This window comes from Populus trichocarpa, chromosome 14 (assembly GCF_000002775.5).
Source record: "Populus trichocarpa isolate Nisqually-1 chromosome 14, P.trichocarpa_v4.1, whole genome shotgun sequence".
Taxonomy (NCBI): domain Eukaryota; kingdom Viridiplantae; phylum Streptophyta; class Magnoliopsida; order Malpighiales; family Salicaceae; genus Populus; species Populus trichocarpa.
The window spans coordinates 4423530-4439609 of NC_037298.2; the positions used below are offsets into that span (position 1 = coordinate 4423530).

The window sequence follows — 16080 nt, forward strand, 5'->3', positions numbered from 1 at the left end:
AAAATAAAAAATAAAAATATTTATAAATAAAAATATTTTAAAAAATTATTATTATTACATTTTCACTTACAACAAACAAACGCAGACACTTGTGTGTGGCCAAAGAGAGAAAAGGCTCGGGCTAGAAATAATTGAATCAGAATGAGAGCTTAAATAAGGGAAGCCCACTAACTAAACGGGGCCGTTTTTTGTACATTCTTCTTTTAAAGTGGATATCCAGCAGCTCCGGGAGTGCATGTGGAGTTCCGAGATGATGGGCTTGGACCAGTACTTTTTAAAAGTCAGGCCCGTACTAGCTTCTTTTCAAAGAAATATAGGGTAAATATTTTTATTTCTTTCCGATATTATACCACTCTTAAGATTTTTATTTATTTCAATTTGAATACAATAATCAAAAATTTATAAGATAAATCATAATATTGAAAATTAAAGAAGCACTTACTCTTTACAAACATTTGCGCCCACGCATGACACGTCAAAATGGAAATTAAATATCTTGCCATCACCTTTCCCTTAAATAATTAAATATCATCACTAAATAAGAAACTTTATGATTGGTGATGAAATATTAATATATTCACCACCTTTTCTTTAATTAAAGTTTCATTTATTTGCATCATCACGCTCATGAGATTGGAATAATTTTAAAGTTGTTGCAAAAGTCAATGACATTTTAAGATAGGATGAGATTTTAGCTTTAATAATAATAATAATAATAATAGAGACTAAGCTTTTCTAGTTTTTTTTTACTGTGCATTGCACCCTGGATTGTTATAGTCCAATGACTTTTTTATCCTTCATTACATCAAATAAATGGCCTTTCAATGGGGTAAGATCGTTTCTTTAAGGGGATTTATTTAGTATTATACGATTAATTAAGGGTGTAATGGTTTATTAACTTTTTTTATACAATTAAATCACATGAATAACCTTGAAATGTTAACACAAAAATCAAGGATGATAGGGTCTTTTGTGTCATTTCTTGTTTTTTTAAATACAATTACTTCATTGCCATTCAAGTAAAAAAAAATAAAGAAGGTGTTAAAGGTTTTTTTTATATCTTCTTCATAATTTTTCTATTATAATCTATCTGTATAAGAGGCAAATTAATATTTTAAAATATAATGGTAATAAAAAAAAGAAAAAGTTGTTGCACTAGCTAGCGAGTGAATATTGCCCATGTTTTTTGGGCGGCGCATGCAGTGTATTGTAATGACTAGCAAGGTTGAATCGTTGTGTCGTTAAAAACATTTAGTGGTGGCGAAACTGATGGGGTGACACATGTATCCCAATTCACGGTGGTTAGGCGCTAGTGGATTTTTTTTCTTCCCTTCTCTTTTCTCTCTCCACTCCTTGAAATTCGTGCTAAGTCACCTAAATTTCAAAGTTGTCCTCTCATTTAGTTTTTCTTTCAATTGTGATCCTTCTTCTTTTGATTGATATTTATTTGTTTTGGATTTTTTTTTTCAATCTCATCCATTTCTATTTGGTTTTATTTAATTTTTATATCAAATACTTCTTTTGATTCATGTTTCTTTTATAATTTTCTTGATTTGTTCATTTTTTCAATTTTGTTCCTAAACAATTTATTTCATTTATTTTTCTATTCAATTTTGGCCATCATTATTTTAATTGCTCTTCTTCTATCCTTTTCCTAGTTTTTTTTTTCAATTTGTCCCTCGATATTTGATTTCATTTAGTATTTTTATTCAATTTGGATCCCCATTCTTTTAATTGTTTTTTTATTTTTCTTAATTTCTCTTTTCAATTTTGTCCATCAACATTTTATTTCATTTATTTTTTTATCCAATTTTGATACTCCTTCTTTTAATTGCTTTTTTTTTTAATTTTATAGAGTTATCCCAGGTCGCAAGTTAGCCAAGTTAACACTGGTTGTTTCTATTTTTTGTTTCAATTTTATCCCTTGATATCATGCTATTGAGTATTAAGCTTTGTTATTTTTCTTATGTTTTTCCTTTCTATGAGGTTATTCTGAGTCGCGAGTTAGTCAAGTTATACCAGGGTGACTTAATTTTTTTTTCAATGTTTTTTTTAAACTTTGATCCTTTTTTCTAGGTTATTTTTTTTAAAATTAAGTTTTTAATCCTGATCTCATATCGTAGGTAGCGGGTTAGTAGAGTCAACCCGGGTTGACTCGAGTTTCCTACGTCATGAGCTAGTGAAGTTAAGCCAAGATGACTCAGGTTTTTATTTTTTATTTTTTTTAATTTAACTTTTATCCTTTTTTCTAGTTAATTTTTTTTAAATAATTTTTTAAACCTCGATCTTCTATCGCGGGTGGTGGGTTAGTAGAGTTAACCCGGGTTGACTCAAGTTTTTTTATTCAATGTTTTTTTTATTTGATTTTTTTAAAATTTTATCATCGAAAATTAGATTATTAGACCTTAAATTTTATAGTTTTTTTCACTTTCCATTCTATAAGATATCTTGATTTCATATTCCATATGTTCATCAAGTTAACCTGGACTTGAAAAATCCATCCTCATCCTTCTTTTCATCATAGAACGAGGACATTATTGCTCCTGCGAGATGTTTGAATTTACACAATTATTACTCCTAGGTTTCTGAAAAATGTTAAACACTTTCGCACTTTATTATAAAACTATCCACAATTTTAAAGGGAACACGCCAGTTATACAAGCAAACACAGAGACTAAATACACACCAGTTGCCCTGCATATGAACTAATTTGTGCTAAACAAAGTTTAGACTTTTATAGAAATTAATGTCTGTGCATCTTCACGAACGTGCATTTTCAATGAGCAACTGAACAATTTCAGTAAACAAAATGATCATTAGATGCTTTAATTGATAATTTAGTTTCGGTTGAAAAAACATTTCCTTGACCCATTTATTTTGTGGTAGACTAGTTCAGTTGGTTAATTTTAAAGGAAATTTAAGTTATTCCATGCAGTAGAGATTCATTGTCGTTTAAGGGGTATTTTCACCAATTAGCCTATTCAAATTCTTCATGTGTGAATAGAGCAGGCTGGCAAATAACACGACTGAACACGTATGAACTTGTTTATCAGGATCAAGATAAGAGCCCTCAATCGGTTCTTCCCTGGGGAACAAGATAGAGAGAGGAGATTATTTTGCTTACTTTTTTCATGTTTTCTTAATCAACTTTTTGGAGGGCTTATTTGGCTCATAGCACTAATGAAGGATTTAGATGCTATATTATTTTAAGTTCAAAATATTTTTTTTATTGAAGACTTGAACACTATTGAATTTATTGATGGCCAGAATGGTTTTTTCCTGCTGCCAAACGCCAAACCAACAAGAAATACCTTTAAATAAATTACACAGTCTGTTAGGTAGGCCTATTCGTTAATTAAATTCTGAAAATTTAAAATATATGTGGTCCTTGTTCTTGCTTGATTCCTCTTTGTGCACCTGGAAAAGTAACTTGTTCTTGCTTGATTCCTCTTTGTGCACCAGGAAAAGTACTTCATTTTGGCTATTGCGTCTTCAATTTTGATGAGGGGGACGTATGGCTGCAAAGTGGCATAAAGATCATATGATCACTAGGAAGCCAACGGATGCAAATCAATGGAAACATGCAAATCAAGTTTGTGTGGCTAGTCAAGGGACAAAACACAAGCTCATGCATGTTGCTTTCTGTCTGGATCTGGGCATCTTTTTGGCACTAAACTGCCCAACAAACAGCAAAATCCACATCCAGACCTTTCATATAATATGGTTACTGTATTATTCTCAGCTTTTGTCAAGCTTCTTCGTTTATTTAGTTTGAAAATGAGGCAGCCATGTTACTAGTTGATTGAAGACACCTCATTGTTTTATGGAATTGTTTTGATATGTTTTGATACGGTGATTGCTAAAATTAATTTAAAAAAATAATAATAAAATATTATTTTAATATATTTTTATAAAAAATATTTTAAAAAATAATAATCGCCGGTATTCTAAACAAACTTCTAAAACATAATACAAGAAAATTCAGCGGGCATAAATGATGGGGTTGGAGATGTAAGGCATCCTAACTTGGGACGCAAAGAAATCCTAAACCTAACTGACTACGTCTTCTATTATTAAATTGATTGGTTGCTTAGATAACAATTAAATAGAAAATCAAAATATTATCTTTTAAGTATATATTAATTTCTGCTGTATAATAATTGTGTTCTAACTAAACGACAAACTTAATTAGTACAGGCGCCTGATGTTTCTAAATTACTCTCTGAATGCTGAAAGCCTGTTTAAGTAATTAATATCCCTTTCCCCGGCAGCAAAAGGTCTTTTTTTTAATGTAATTATTTTTTCCATTTTTAGGAGAATGACGGGTAAGAGTCTTCGAATTCTGATTGAATTTGGAGCAAGATTTTTTTTGTAATTAGAGTAAAGGAAAAAATTGTTCCAATATCAACCGATGCCATTGCTGCATGTTTTTGAATTCTGCTGACTGAAATGATTTTGAACTTGAAGAGACAAAGGCAAAAGAAAGGATAATCAAGATAAAAGCACACTAAAATGTACAGAATATTTATTTTTTTCAACACATACGTACGTGTATTCATCATATGAACATATATACATGCAAATTCTTACGATTAGCTTGCAGTCATAACAGCGTCCTTAGAAACACAACCATCAAGACTTGAAAAGCACAACCACCCTCCCCCGCCACTCTCCATGGCTTCACAAATATTTACGATATGGTGTGAGCAGGAGATGGGAGGGAGGGAGAGAAACAAGTAGTATACAGCAGAATGGCAAATTCAAACTTTACATGCTTGCCATTTCTACACATATCAAATAAACCTTGCTGATTAACCAGCAGAAATACAAAGAAACCTGTCTCTCAGGAACTCCTCCCACCTTTCCTGATAAACCTTTTCTATGAATCCCTCTATTTTCTTCTCCAATTCATTATCATATTCTTCATGATCTTCACTGTCTTGATCACCTTCTGCATCATTGACAGCATCACCTTCTGCATCATTGACAGCATCACCTTCTGCATCACTGACAGCATCATCTTCACTATCTTGATCACCTTCTGCATCATTAACATCATCATTCATATCTTCAACATATCCATCAGAAACATGATAGTTATCATCATAGCCATCAAAAGTACTATAGCTCTGATCATCATCCTCATCATCAGTACTGCCAGTGCTGCCACAAACTTCGACTTCTTGTATTGTTTCGTCCATTTCATACACTGAAGGAGGGGGGATAGAAGAAAACGAGTCCTCCAAATCTTCAACAGATGACTTAGGTCTTCCTACAAAGATGGTGATAATGATAAAATGGAACACGAGAAACAAAGTTAGAAAGCTAGGTTTTGCCACGATGATGAAGTTATAGGGAGAGAAATGAAGTTGGGTGTTTTGCTTGGAGATTGAGAGTAGCAAAGAGAAGAGGAAACATATGAGAGGAGGTACTCCAGCTGTCTCCATGCCCAAGTGGGTTCTCTACTTCGATGTTCTATCTATCTCTCACTCTCGCTGTGTAGAGCAGTCTCTCAAGTGGCACTTTATATAGTCCTCTCGACAAAGCTTGTTAGCTAAACTATAGTAGAGGTTTTACCAAGAAACTGCCTAAAGTCTAAAATAGACGAAAAAGAGGTTAGTAAATTACAAATGATGACATCATTTTTTTTTATCACCTTTGCATGTCATTGTGCAGACAATGATGTGTTTTTTTCTAAGTTCACAAGCTAGGCATTGCTTTTAGGGTAATGTCCAGGAAATTGCTCGGCCTTGCATATTGCTTGACTCTCAACAGAACCATATAAGATATTTAAAAACATTTTAACAAAAACAAAAGACAAAGAAAGTGATGTTTTACTGCAGCAGACCAAATTAAGGAAGATTTTTTCAGAAGTGGGTGCCAGAAGATAATTTAACAAATACAAGAGTGTGAGAACTTTTTTTTAAAAAAAGGTCCCGATAAGAATAAAAGTTGTTGACTCGACATATGATTTATAATTAATGAGCCCAAGTCTTTGTTAATTTTGCATGTCACTAAGCTTCTCCGAGAGCTGGGGATGGAGGGAGGGGACTCCAAATTTCCAGAACGTATATTTTATTACATCTTGAACATTTGTTTCATTAATTAATTTGATGGTCATATACTTTTTCAACTTAGCTTACCATATATTAAGACAAGTTTACGTTTAATATAGCTTTTAACCAAGACTGAGCTTGTGACTAGTAGTATCGTGACCTTAGAAGAATATATTTGTATTGGGTTATTGCTCAGTTTTTTTAGTTCTAATTTTTTTATTATATTATTAAATAAAAAATAATTTTAAAAAAAACATAATTATTAAAAATTAAATTTTATAATTTATTTTATATAATGTTATTGTGGTCTAGAAAAACATGTAAGTATTGAATAAATATTTAATTTTACAATAGTCTATTTTTATCATATACTTAAATAAAAATTATTAAACTCAAAGTTATCATCTTAATCGCAGATTTGATACATTAACTATAATTAATCTAATATATTATTAATTTAATATTTTTTTTAAAAAAATATCATTTTAAAATTAAACCAGTTCTTACCTCTCATTTCTTTTACTCACCAAGACCAACTTGCACCGGAACAACTCCTAGAGTATGAAAAGAAGATCTAAATTGAGTTTAATATCATTGTAAAAAAAATATTATTTTAATCTAAGCATTTTTTTTTTGCAAAAAAAACTTTTATCCCACTGCAGCACAGCACGGGGAATTATCCCATAACATGGTTAAAAACCCAAAATCAACTCCGGACTTTCGGCTTTTAACTGCTTTTGAATTGTTACCAAACAGTTTTTTTCATTAGCTTTTAGTGCAAAAGCTCCATAAATAAAGGAAAAAAGGACCTTGTTGCCGAACATGCTCTAGGTTCTAGGTCTACTTAATTCACCCACGGCAAATATTGTTCACGCCAGACTGGTTTCCAATTCAAATGTCTTTACAACCAAATACTCTACTTGTAACAAATCAAAGAAGCCTACTTTAGATTAGCCCTAGTAATCAGATATCCTGTCTGATCCCAGCCAAAAAGTATGTCATTCCTAACATCCTAGTTATTCCAGAAGAAATATTCAATAAAGCATACAGAGAATTTGATAAGAGGAGCAACTCAGACTCCCAGATGACCAACCAATATAGTCAGTAAGAGATGCTTGACTAGGGCTCCTGAAGTTAACCTTCTGGCAAGGATATGTTGATATCAGTTCCGGAGTTTCTCACATCCTGCATGGAGTGCATGGTGGCCCAGTTTTCTCTTTGGAAGGGAGAGGAATTTTGCTGCCCCTGTGGTGTACCCGCACTTTCCTCTCTCTCTGCGATAGAAGCAGGTATGGCTGGGGCCGGTGCAAAAGTTGCTGGTATTGAGTCAATCTTCGGCTTCTTCGGTTTTTGTTCTTGATGATTTCCTGGCAGGAAACTGCCTACCACAACCTGAGACCAAGATATTAAAGCAAGCATTTCAAGTCTTGATTCATTTCAACTTCTGATGTAGGGATATCAATTAAACACCATGCGCAGGAAGCTGCATGTCTATTTGTGTATGGTTTAAATTCATACCACATGCACCCACTTCTATTTATACTCGTGCAAAACCAGTGAACAGATCAGTATCTATTTTGGCGCTTGACATTTGAATTCCAGTTGTGGAATTAGTGTCATCAAAGCCCTCAACCACTTCTTAGTTACCTCACCCATCGTGGGTACTGTAAGGGGGAGCAAAGTGGAGTTTCCTCTAATAGCAAATGAATAAAAAGAGCTTACCTGCACAGGACTAGCAGCGACTAGAAGTCCAGCAACGCTTCCCCCCACAACACGACCGTCGGGGCTTGCCAAAGAGACACTCATCCCTCCTGATCTGCTCCTTGTTCCTTGAATCTCGGTAGGCATAAATGATCCAGACAATGAAAGTATTTCAAAGCGACCCTATAAAATATAGAGGAGATTAAAAACTCCACACAGTAACTGAACCTAATGCAATGATTTCACCTTTTTAAAAAAAAAAATTAAAAGAAAAACCAATTGAATTTCCTAATACAGTTGTTTTACATTCCACTCACAGTAAAAAAGCTCAACCAAAAACTTGTTCTAATTCATTAATTAACCCAGGTTGAATCCATGTAGTATTTAGACTCTTGATGAATATCTGTCATTAGTACTTTATGTTTTAGGATTTGGAGAGTTGGCTTACGCTTCTGTAAACATAAGACCTTGGTCTTATTTTTATCTGAGCCAAGTGATTAGAGAAAACACTGATGCTGTGTGTGGTTTGGAGAAAGTTGTATTGTGTGGGGGTTAGTTTCAGCTAATAAGTTTTGTGAATTTAAATAAATGTGTGTGCACTAATTGTGCAAGGTCTCAATTAATTGATTAAAACCAACACTTAGACAAGCAAAATAGAAGTCAATACAAATGAAAATAGTTACCAAATTTCTGCTATTTCAACAAAATTGACCATCCAGCATCTATCAACTGTCAGAGAACGTCTTGATTTTAAAATAATTTAAGAATATGCCTACATTCAACAAGGTCCATTCTCCGGTGCAGCAATGAAAGACTACCACAAACGTGCATTGATAGGTTACCCAAAGGAATGGCCTTTGAAGCCTGCTCCATATTGGACATTGTATTATCAGAAAAGTCTAATGAACCTAAACTTGATTTCCCCAATATATAAATATATATACACACACAAAACCTTTTTACATTATAGGATTTTCTGAGCTTATAAGTTTCCAATGAATTATGAAAGATACCTTCTAACTATTCGAAACTAGTGCTGGTCCGATCAAAGTTTCTAAGTTCTCAAAATCAAATAAATTCTAAGATTTCCCAGCTTGCTAGCACCACTTAACCAAGAAAGAAATAAATTTGCAGAAATGCTGGCCTCATCATCCCTTTAATCCTCTAAGACATCCTATACTTTCACAAAACCAAACCCATGCAAATGTAAACTACTATGCTAGTCCACTATAAAGAAAGCTATAAATAACAAAACATGTTAAATTCTTAGAATTAGAAGATGCATTCATTTAGTTGTAAAGTTAACATGAGTTATTTAGGAGTTGGGATGGAATGGGAGGACAGACCTCGTATGTCAAAGTACCCCCAGAAGAATCAGGTTGACGAAGTGTGACGTTTGAAATTACTCCATTAGCTGATAGGATGCAAATGGCACGAGGCCCTTGTTGTGAAAATGATATCACCTTCATGGTAACGTCCTTGAACAACCAAAAATAATTACAAGTGAAGTGGTCTTTAAACAACCAAAGAAGATCACAAGGGCAGCGAAACAGAACAATCATGTAGAAGTTAATTTGCAATTAGTACATCAATATGTATATTAAATCTCAAGCCTTTTGATATGCTATAAGGATTTATATTTTTTTCTAAAGCTTCTAAGCATTTTACTTGATTATGATGCTGCTGCAAGTTTTTTTTTTTTTTTTTTGAGTTGATAATATCAAAATTACACAAATTTTATTAGTCTTTCATAAAATCAAATTAAATACACAAGTATTATTCTTAAACAAAGTTTTGAATGTCAAAAAAATTCTTTTATAACACAAATTGATCACTATAGAAATATCTAATTAATAAAATTGGATGTTCAATTTTTTTAAAATATGAGTATTATTCTTAAACAAAGCTTTTAATGTCAAAATCTTTTATAATACAAAGTGGTCACTATAGAATATATCCAATTACTAAAAATCAGGTCTTTAAATTAGAATTATTTATAATACAACTTGTTCGCAATAGAATACATCCAATTAGTAAAATCAAATGTTCAAATATATGCAGAAATTTTAAAAACTGACAGCAATGCTGAGATAATCAGCTAGTTTTACTACAACTCAATTACATCCATTACTCATCTTTTATAAGACATTTATGCTGCATGTTTTCTGAACTGATTACCAAACATATAGATTTAAATTCACAAACCAGATACAAATGAAAATTGACAGTGCAAACATCTTTATATCAGCATAATCCAAATGAATTTAACATTTGTCTTTCTTTGGTCAAGCATACCTCGCCAGCATTAACAGTGATGACATGGGGTGTAAAATTTGTGCCAACAGAATTCGCAGCCCATTCACCTAAAAAATGACAATCAATAAACACCAGTGAATTCAAAATAAAGTCAGTAACTTTCTTAACAGACACTTTAGCCTTTTTTCCAAAAGCATACGTTCAATTTTCTTTCATTTATTACTGCTTAGCATCGTGTATCTCAACAAGCATATTAACCTACTTTTTTAACACAAGGAAAATGAAAGATAAGGGAAACGTACAGTAATATATAATGTTCAAGTCAGACAAATTAAAGGAAACAGCTTTCAGACGGAGCTTAGTGCAATTCTTAGCAAGCCTCACATATTATTTTTTACATCTCAAACAGTAAAAATCTTCCCGCTGTCAAGTCAATCTCATGAAGAGAGGCTTAAGCAACTTACAAAATCTCAGATTGATTATCATTGTGGCTGAAGCAAAATGACATTGCATTGAAAACTTACCACAAGATAAAAATTTCCACAGTTTGATAATTGAATATTGTATTATAAACAACATTTCACGAGTTTATACCATCTCATAAAGTGAAAATTTATGTGGGTCAAATGTACAGACAAATGGAAGGATGTGGTGCATCACAGCTCAGAATTCAGAAGGTTTGCTGCAAAACACCTGTCAAAGCTGGAGTACAGGGCTTCAATTCCCCAAGCTCCAGGCAAACTAGAGTTCCAACCACCTATTAGCACCTAGGAAGCATTGGAATATTATACAGGAGTAAAGTCTGACAGGCAACTTCATCAGTGATAAGATCATAAGAGGGTAAGAAGGAATTCACAAGTGTCGAGTAAGAAGGCTTGACTCTAAGAGAGGCAAGTTTGATGTGCATCACAAGGATATTCTGTTGCTTTAGGCAAGCATTGGAAGAGAAGAATCAGGGCCATAAAAAGGATTTAAAGCTCAAAAACCTAAGAACGAGACAGTTTTCTCAATTGAATCATGATGTCCAAGGAAGGACAGGGACATAAATTTTTCATCAATATTTTCTAATGTAGTCACTGTAACTAAAGACACTGCCGATGAAGTATCATTCTGTTTCTGTCATCAGAGCATATTGTTCAATCCTCACTAAAAAAAGCAAGGAATATTCTCACTCTCATGCCAACCCACAAAAGCCCACCTTGTTATTTTCAGAACCAGCACTATATAATTCCAAATCTAAACAAAAGCATCTCACAGAATGGTCCCACGTGTGTAATCAAGGGGTAAGTTCACATTAAGGAATCTTTGGAATTTGAGGGGCCTGAGTTCTTCAAATCAATCAAGACAATAATTCAAAAACCTCAATTCCACTACTAAAAAACAAGTTTGAAGACCAGTTCACTATAACAAAAAGAAACGACTAGTAATCCTTTAAAAAAAATCAAAATCATTGTTATTCATACGGTTCTGATAACGTAACAAACTCAATCCTAAGGAACTGGGCTTCAAAAGGGTAAAACATACCTAAATTCTCCATTCCCATTTTCTTGTATTTCTTTTTCTCATAACTACCAGGCCACACTTTCCCCGGCTTTCCAGCAGAGTAGTCTCCACCAGTATGCGGGGCCGAAGCAGAAATTGGCATCGGTGATAATGCCCTAGCGACCGCCCCATCCGGTCCATATTTCCTTGGCCTCCCTCTTTTCTTCTTTTCTGCAGTTCCTCCGATCAATCCTGCACCAACTGGTGGCACCTCTACGGCTGGTGGTGACACTACAATCTGGCCAGGATTTTCTGTCCTTGGCGCCATATGATAGGTTGATGGAGCTTCTGCTCCTATCACTGTTACCCCTGAACTCAATCCTTCTCTTCCCTCCATGCATAAACTGTAAATTATTCAAAAATCACTACACCTAACAATACTATTTTCCAGATTCTGCAACACAGAAAAATTAGGATGAAAATAAAATGTTAACAGAAAATAAATTACTACAAAAAAAATCTCAGCAAAATTAGCATTTTAACTCCAAATTACCAAACCTAAAAAAACCCAAGATCAAAATCTAAAGAAGGAAAAAAAAACAGAAGATAATTTTTTTAAAAAAAAAAAACAGTGAATATCTAACAGAACCTCAACATTTTGCTTTAATCTTCAAAGATCAAAACCACAAACTTTCACATAAGAGCAAATGAACTGTTGAACTCTACAACTTTAAAAAAAATGTCAATGCAAAAAAAAAAAATGTTAAAAGATCATCATGACCTACAACAGCAACTTCGAGACTTTAAGAAGATACTCTCCAGAAACTGTAGCGTCTCTCTCTCGGTCCCTTTCACATTCGCTTAGTTTCTTCAAATAGTACCGGCACTTTCGAGTTTTCTCTCAGCAAAACACTAAAGAACAAAAGAACAAGAAAAGAAAGAGAAGGAACTGTTTGTTTCCTGAGAAAAACCTTTCTCGAGAAAACAATAATCTACCCTTGTCGGAAAAATAAATAGCTTGACTTGCCGGTCTGAACAGAACCAGAAAACCCAAAAAAAGGAAGGTAAATAAAAAAAAGTACAAAAGGAAAAAAACGAAAATGCAACATTTAAGTAAGAGTAAAGCAACAATTTAAAAATAGATTTATTAATTATTTTTGCTAAACCCGATAAATACAAGTGATTTAAGGGAAATTTCACGTCCGTGAGGGGAATTGAATTTTGAAATCTGAGGTAGATATGGTTAATTTCGTAATTCTATCGGTAAAGAGCATGTGAAATAAGGTAAAAAAGTGGATTGCTTTTTCTAAAACAAAAATAAAAAAATAATTTGTGTGTTAACATTTAAAGCTGCAAAAATATAGGCGTTGGGTGACCAACTTTTTTGTTGCCGCTGACCTGCTTTTTGTCTTTTCCGGCAAGTGAAATATCACATTCTAACCATTGCCGTTCATCTTGTCGATAATTACAAACTATGCCACTGTGTTGCAGACAGCCAATCCAGTCTCTTTTTTTTTTTAATAAAAAACACCCCGGCCTGCTTTAATTCGGTCAAATTATTTTCAGATTTGAATCATTGGTGTCGTAGAACAAATGCTTACCTTTAGTAATTAGGATTTAAACTTTATATTAAATATGAAAAGTAAAAAGATTTGAGATCTTAATCTAAAGAAATTGTTCTATTGTCTAAAGGGCTATATTCCTCTTTAGTCGTTGGGATTTAAACTTTATGTTAAATACGAAAAAAATAAATTATTTAGAATCCTTTAATCTTTATATAGTTAGCTTGTTATTGATTGAACTAGAAAATGTAATTAGACTTTATGCGTGAGAACTGGTCCGGAAAAAAGTTATAAAAAATAAAAAACGCATGAGACTTTTGTTTTTTTATGAAAATGCATGGCAAAGGAAACTGTAGACACGCAACCATGATTTGTTAGCCTGCTGATTGCATCAACTGATAGAGAGGATCAGATTTGTGAGGTGTTCGAATCTGAATGAATAAGAAATCACGGGACAAGGAAGGTTTTGCTGGAACCGTGTACTTTTTTCTGCGTAAGAGAATGTTTTATTTTTTAAAAAAAAAGACCTTATGCTAGAAAAATATTTAATAAAATATCATAATTTAAAAAATATTTAAAAAAACAACAAAACTGCTAGGTGAAAATAATAATTTGTTGATTTTTTAATTATTTTTAATATTACGTTGTGTTTTTAGTGTTCCTAGCACCTTAACCTTTGTAGTTTTTTTTAAAAAAAATAGATTGCTTTGATACAATCAATTAACTATACTATTTTTTAAATATTTTTTGAGATATTACAAGTTTTCCAAATATTTATTTTTGACATGGGTTAGTTTCAAAAAAATTCTAAAAAAAACGGTGTTTTTTTTAAAAAAATAACAGAATAATTTAAATTTTTTTAATAAATAACACATTTTTATTTTATCAGCTTTTAAGATGTGGCAATAATCTTGTCGCGCTGTTCGCAAACACAACAAGATTATAGCTCCTGTCAGAAGCATGACATGTTGTCATGAAGGCTACAATGGATGTATCAGCAAAAGGAACACATCACGGCACAAGTTTTAGACTTTTCAAAACACATACACGTAGACCCATAAAAGTGACACACACACACTCCTTAGTTTAATCTCTAGTGGTAAGAAAGACATGCAGTTACAAAAAAGTCCTAGCTTTTTCTCAGATGGACACCAATTTCTGCTAATATAATGGCCGCCGGATCGGGTTTGGTTGAAAGTGGAGTTGGTTCTGCTATTGTCGTACATGGTGGTTGCCGTTGTTGACCATGGTGAAGAGGGGAGGAGTTGTTGGCTGTCAGCTGGAGGATGAGAGCTTTTTGTGTTGCTGGTGGCGAGGAGTTGCTGGCCGTGAGTTGAAGGGAAGGGTTTGTTGTTGAAATGGGAGGTCATGAGTTTGTATGAAATTTAGCAAAAAACAAAATAAAAAGGAAGTTGGGTTTCAAGGGTATGGTATCTGGTGATCATGGGAAAGGAGAATGAAAAATAGAAGGCTGGTGTTCCTGTGTGCTCAAAACTGTGAGTAAGACCTTTTTTTCTTGGATAGAGACAGATTAAAGAAGACGGCGTGGAGGCTGTTCAAAAGAAGCAGTTCATTATATTTCATCAAATGTGGCTTCTGGGAATCGCAAAAAAATTATAATCGATGCCGTGTAGTATTTTTGAACATCAGCTTTAATTAAATCACCGTAAGAATACTGTTTTTCAAAAACCTTGTATTTTTTTGATATTTCACTATTTATTTATATTTTACATGCTAATTGCCTAATTTTTAAGAACAATAAAGAAGCGGGTGATAAAAAACAAACAGTAAATATGCACGGTGCAGGAAGAGTGTTTTTTCTGATTTATTGTACATTTTCAATCATTGGAGGCTTCTCCTTCATCCGAGAGAAAGATCGATCTAACTATCACGTTTATAGTGGTATATTTTGCAAGGATAACTGCGTGTTTGACATTGTAATTGTGGATATATTTCCAGAAAAATATAGTTGATAAGTGTTTTATTATATATTAATCACATTTTTATTGTTATGAATCCCATCTAAAATGAGACTGAAAGTCAGTTTCTTGAAAAGCAATTTGAATTTGTTTTTCGTGAGGGCATGTTCTTCTCTCTCTTTCACCGACAATACAAACAGTTAATCATTGTAAAAATTTCTCAAAACAACCTGAGGTCTCCATTGTTAAGATCTGGAAACCATTGCAGAAATTTTCCAAAACAACCCTCTCGTCTCCGTTGCTCTTCCCTTTTCCTTTTCTTTTTTTCTGCTGTATTTTATCGTCTTTACTATTATGTAAAGTGAACAGTGGAGTCTCCACTGTTCACTTTGCATAACAGTGGAGAGCGTCTCCACTATTCATAGATCAAAACGGGTCTGGACTAAACTTAAATGCATTGGACTGGGTCCAACTCAGTAAAATAAAATAAAAATCTAAATTTTTTTTTCAGATATTGTGTTTTATTCAAAAAAACAAGTGTTTAACATTATTTAATGACACTACATAATTACATTAGAAAGAAATCGCATGATGATGTAGCATTTGTAGAATTTGATCGCAATCCCAATTTTGTTCCTGATGATATTTTATCTGATGTTATTACACGTTCAGGAAGCCATGAAAACTGTAGTCCTTGTCGGATGAATTTCATATGTGATGGAATTGCAGATAGTTAATGAAACAATAAAAAATATTTTATATAAAATATTGTTTATTTCATGATGTAATAGCAGTAGTTAAATCTATAATATTTCAATTAAAAACCATCAATATTAATATATGTCTTTTTTAGTTATTTGATAACCTTAATTTGAACCAGACATATATTTTACCAAACCAACCTCAACTAAAAGTGTTTTTTATAAAACAATTTTTTTCAAATCACGACCACAAAAACTAACACAGTACTAAACACACAAATTACTTGTGTTGGTATTTGCTTTTATAACTTATTTGATTGCATTTCAAATATGTATTTGTTTTAAGAATATATTAAATTAATATTTTTTTAAGAAATTATAATAATTTTGATATGCTAATATT

General features: G+C 32.8%; 2 protein-coding genes across 7 annotated transcripts; both read right to left on the reverse strand.

Annotated features, from left to right (window-relative positions):
* Positions 1–4524: 4524 nt before the first annotated feature.
* On the reverse strand, positions 4525–5534 carry LOC112324082 (serine/threonine-protein phosphatase 4 regulatory subunit 2). Of its 3 annotated transcripts, none has more exons than XM_052446839.1 (2): positions 5141–5534; positions 4525–5110 (listed from the first exon to the last, which is right to left on the reverse strand). In XM_052446839.1, the coding sequence occupies exons 1-2, from the start codon at positions 5445–5447 to the stop codon at positions 4812–4814; spliced, it is 606 nt and encodes a 201-aa protein (XP_052302799.1). In that variant the 5' UTR covers positions 5448–5534; the 3' UTR covers positions 4525–4811. The 3 variants fall into 3 exon arrangements, with proteins under 3 accessions (XP_052302799.1, XP_052302801.1, XP_052302800.1); XM_052446841.1 differs by having other exon boundaries at positions 4525–4948; positions 5039–5534; XM_052446840.1 differs by having other exon boundaries at positions 4525–4948; positions 4997–5534.
* Positions 5535–6919: 1385 nt separating this feature from the next.
* On the reverse strand, positions 6920–12793 carry LOC7464863 (AT-hook motif nuclear-localized protein 1). 4 transcript variants are annotated; one of them, XM_024585754.2, is made up of 6 exons: positions 12281–12793; positions 11538–11899; positions 10053–10120; positions 9104–9235; positions 7779–7940; positions 6920–7448 (listed from the first exon to the last, which is right to left on the reverse strand). In XM_024585754.2, exons 2-6 carry the CDS (start codon positions 11890–11892, stop codon positions 7191–7193), a joined length of 975 nt encoding a protein of 324 aa, XP_024441522.1. In that variant the 5' UTR covers positions 11893–11899; positions 12281–12793; the 3' UTR covers positions 6920–7190. The 4 variants fall into 4 exon arrangements, with proteins under 4 accessions (XP_024441522.1, XP_002320727.1, XP_024441520.1 ...); XM_002320691.4 differs by having other exon boundaries at positions 11538–11949; positions 12281–12792; XM_024585752.2 differs by having other exon boundaries at positions 11538–11949; positions 12277–12792.
* Positions 12794–16080: the final 3287 nt, after the last annotated feature.

What these genes read in the sequence shown, in the direction of transcription:
- LOC112324082 (XM_052446839.1), bottom strand. Translation starts at nt 5,447, where the DNA reads ATGGAGACAGCTGGAGTACCTCCTCTCATATGTTTCCTCTTCTCTTTG. An exon ending in TGGCAGTACTGATGATGAGG is followed by an intron (nt 5,111 to 5,140) that starts ATGATGATCAGA and finishes GTACTTTTGATG; the next exon opens with GCTATGATGATAACTATCAT.
- LOC7464863 (XM_024585754.2), bottom strand. Translation starts at nt 11,892, where the DNA reads ATGGAGGGAAGAGAAGGATTGAGTTCAGGGGTAACAGTGATAGGAGCA. An exon ending in AATGGGAATGGAGAATTTAG is followed by an intron (nt 10,121 to 11,537) that starts GTATGTTTTACC and finishes GTCATTTTTTAG; the next exon opens with GTGAATGGGCTGCGAATTCT. An exon ending in GGGGTACTTTGACATACGAG is followed by an intron (nt 7,941 to 9,103) that starts GTCTGTCCTCCC and finishes TATATTTTATAG; the next exon opens with GGTCGCTTTGAAATACTTTC.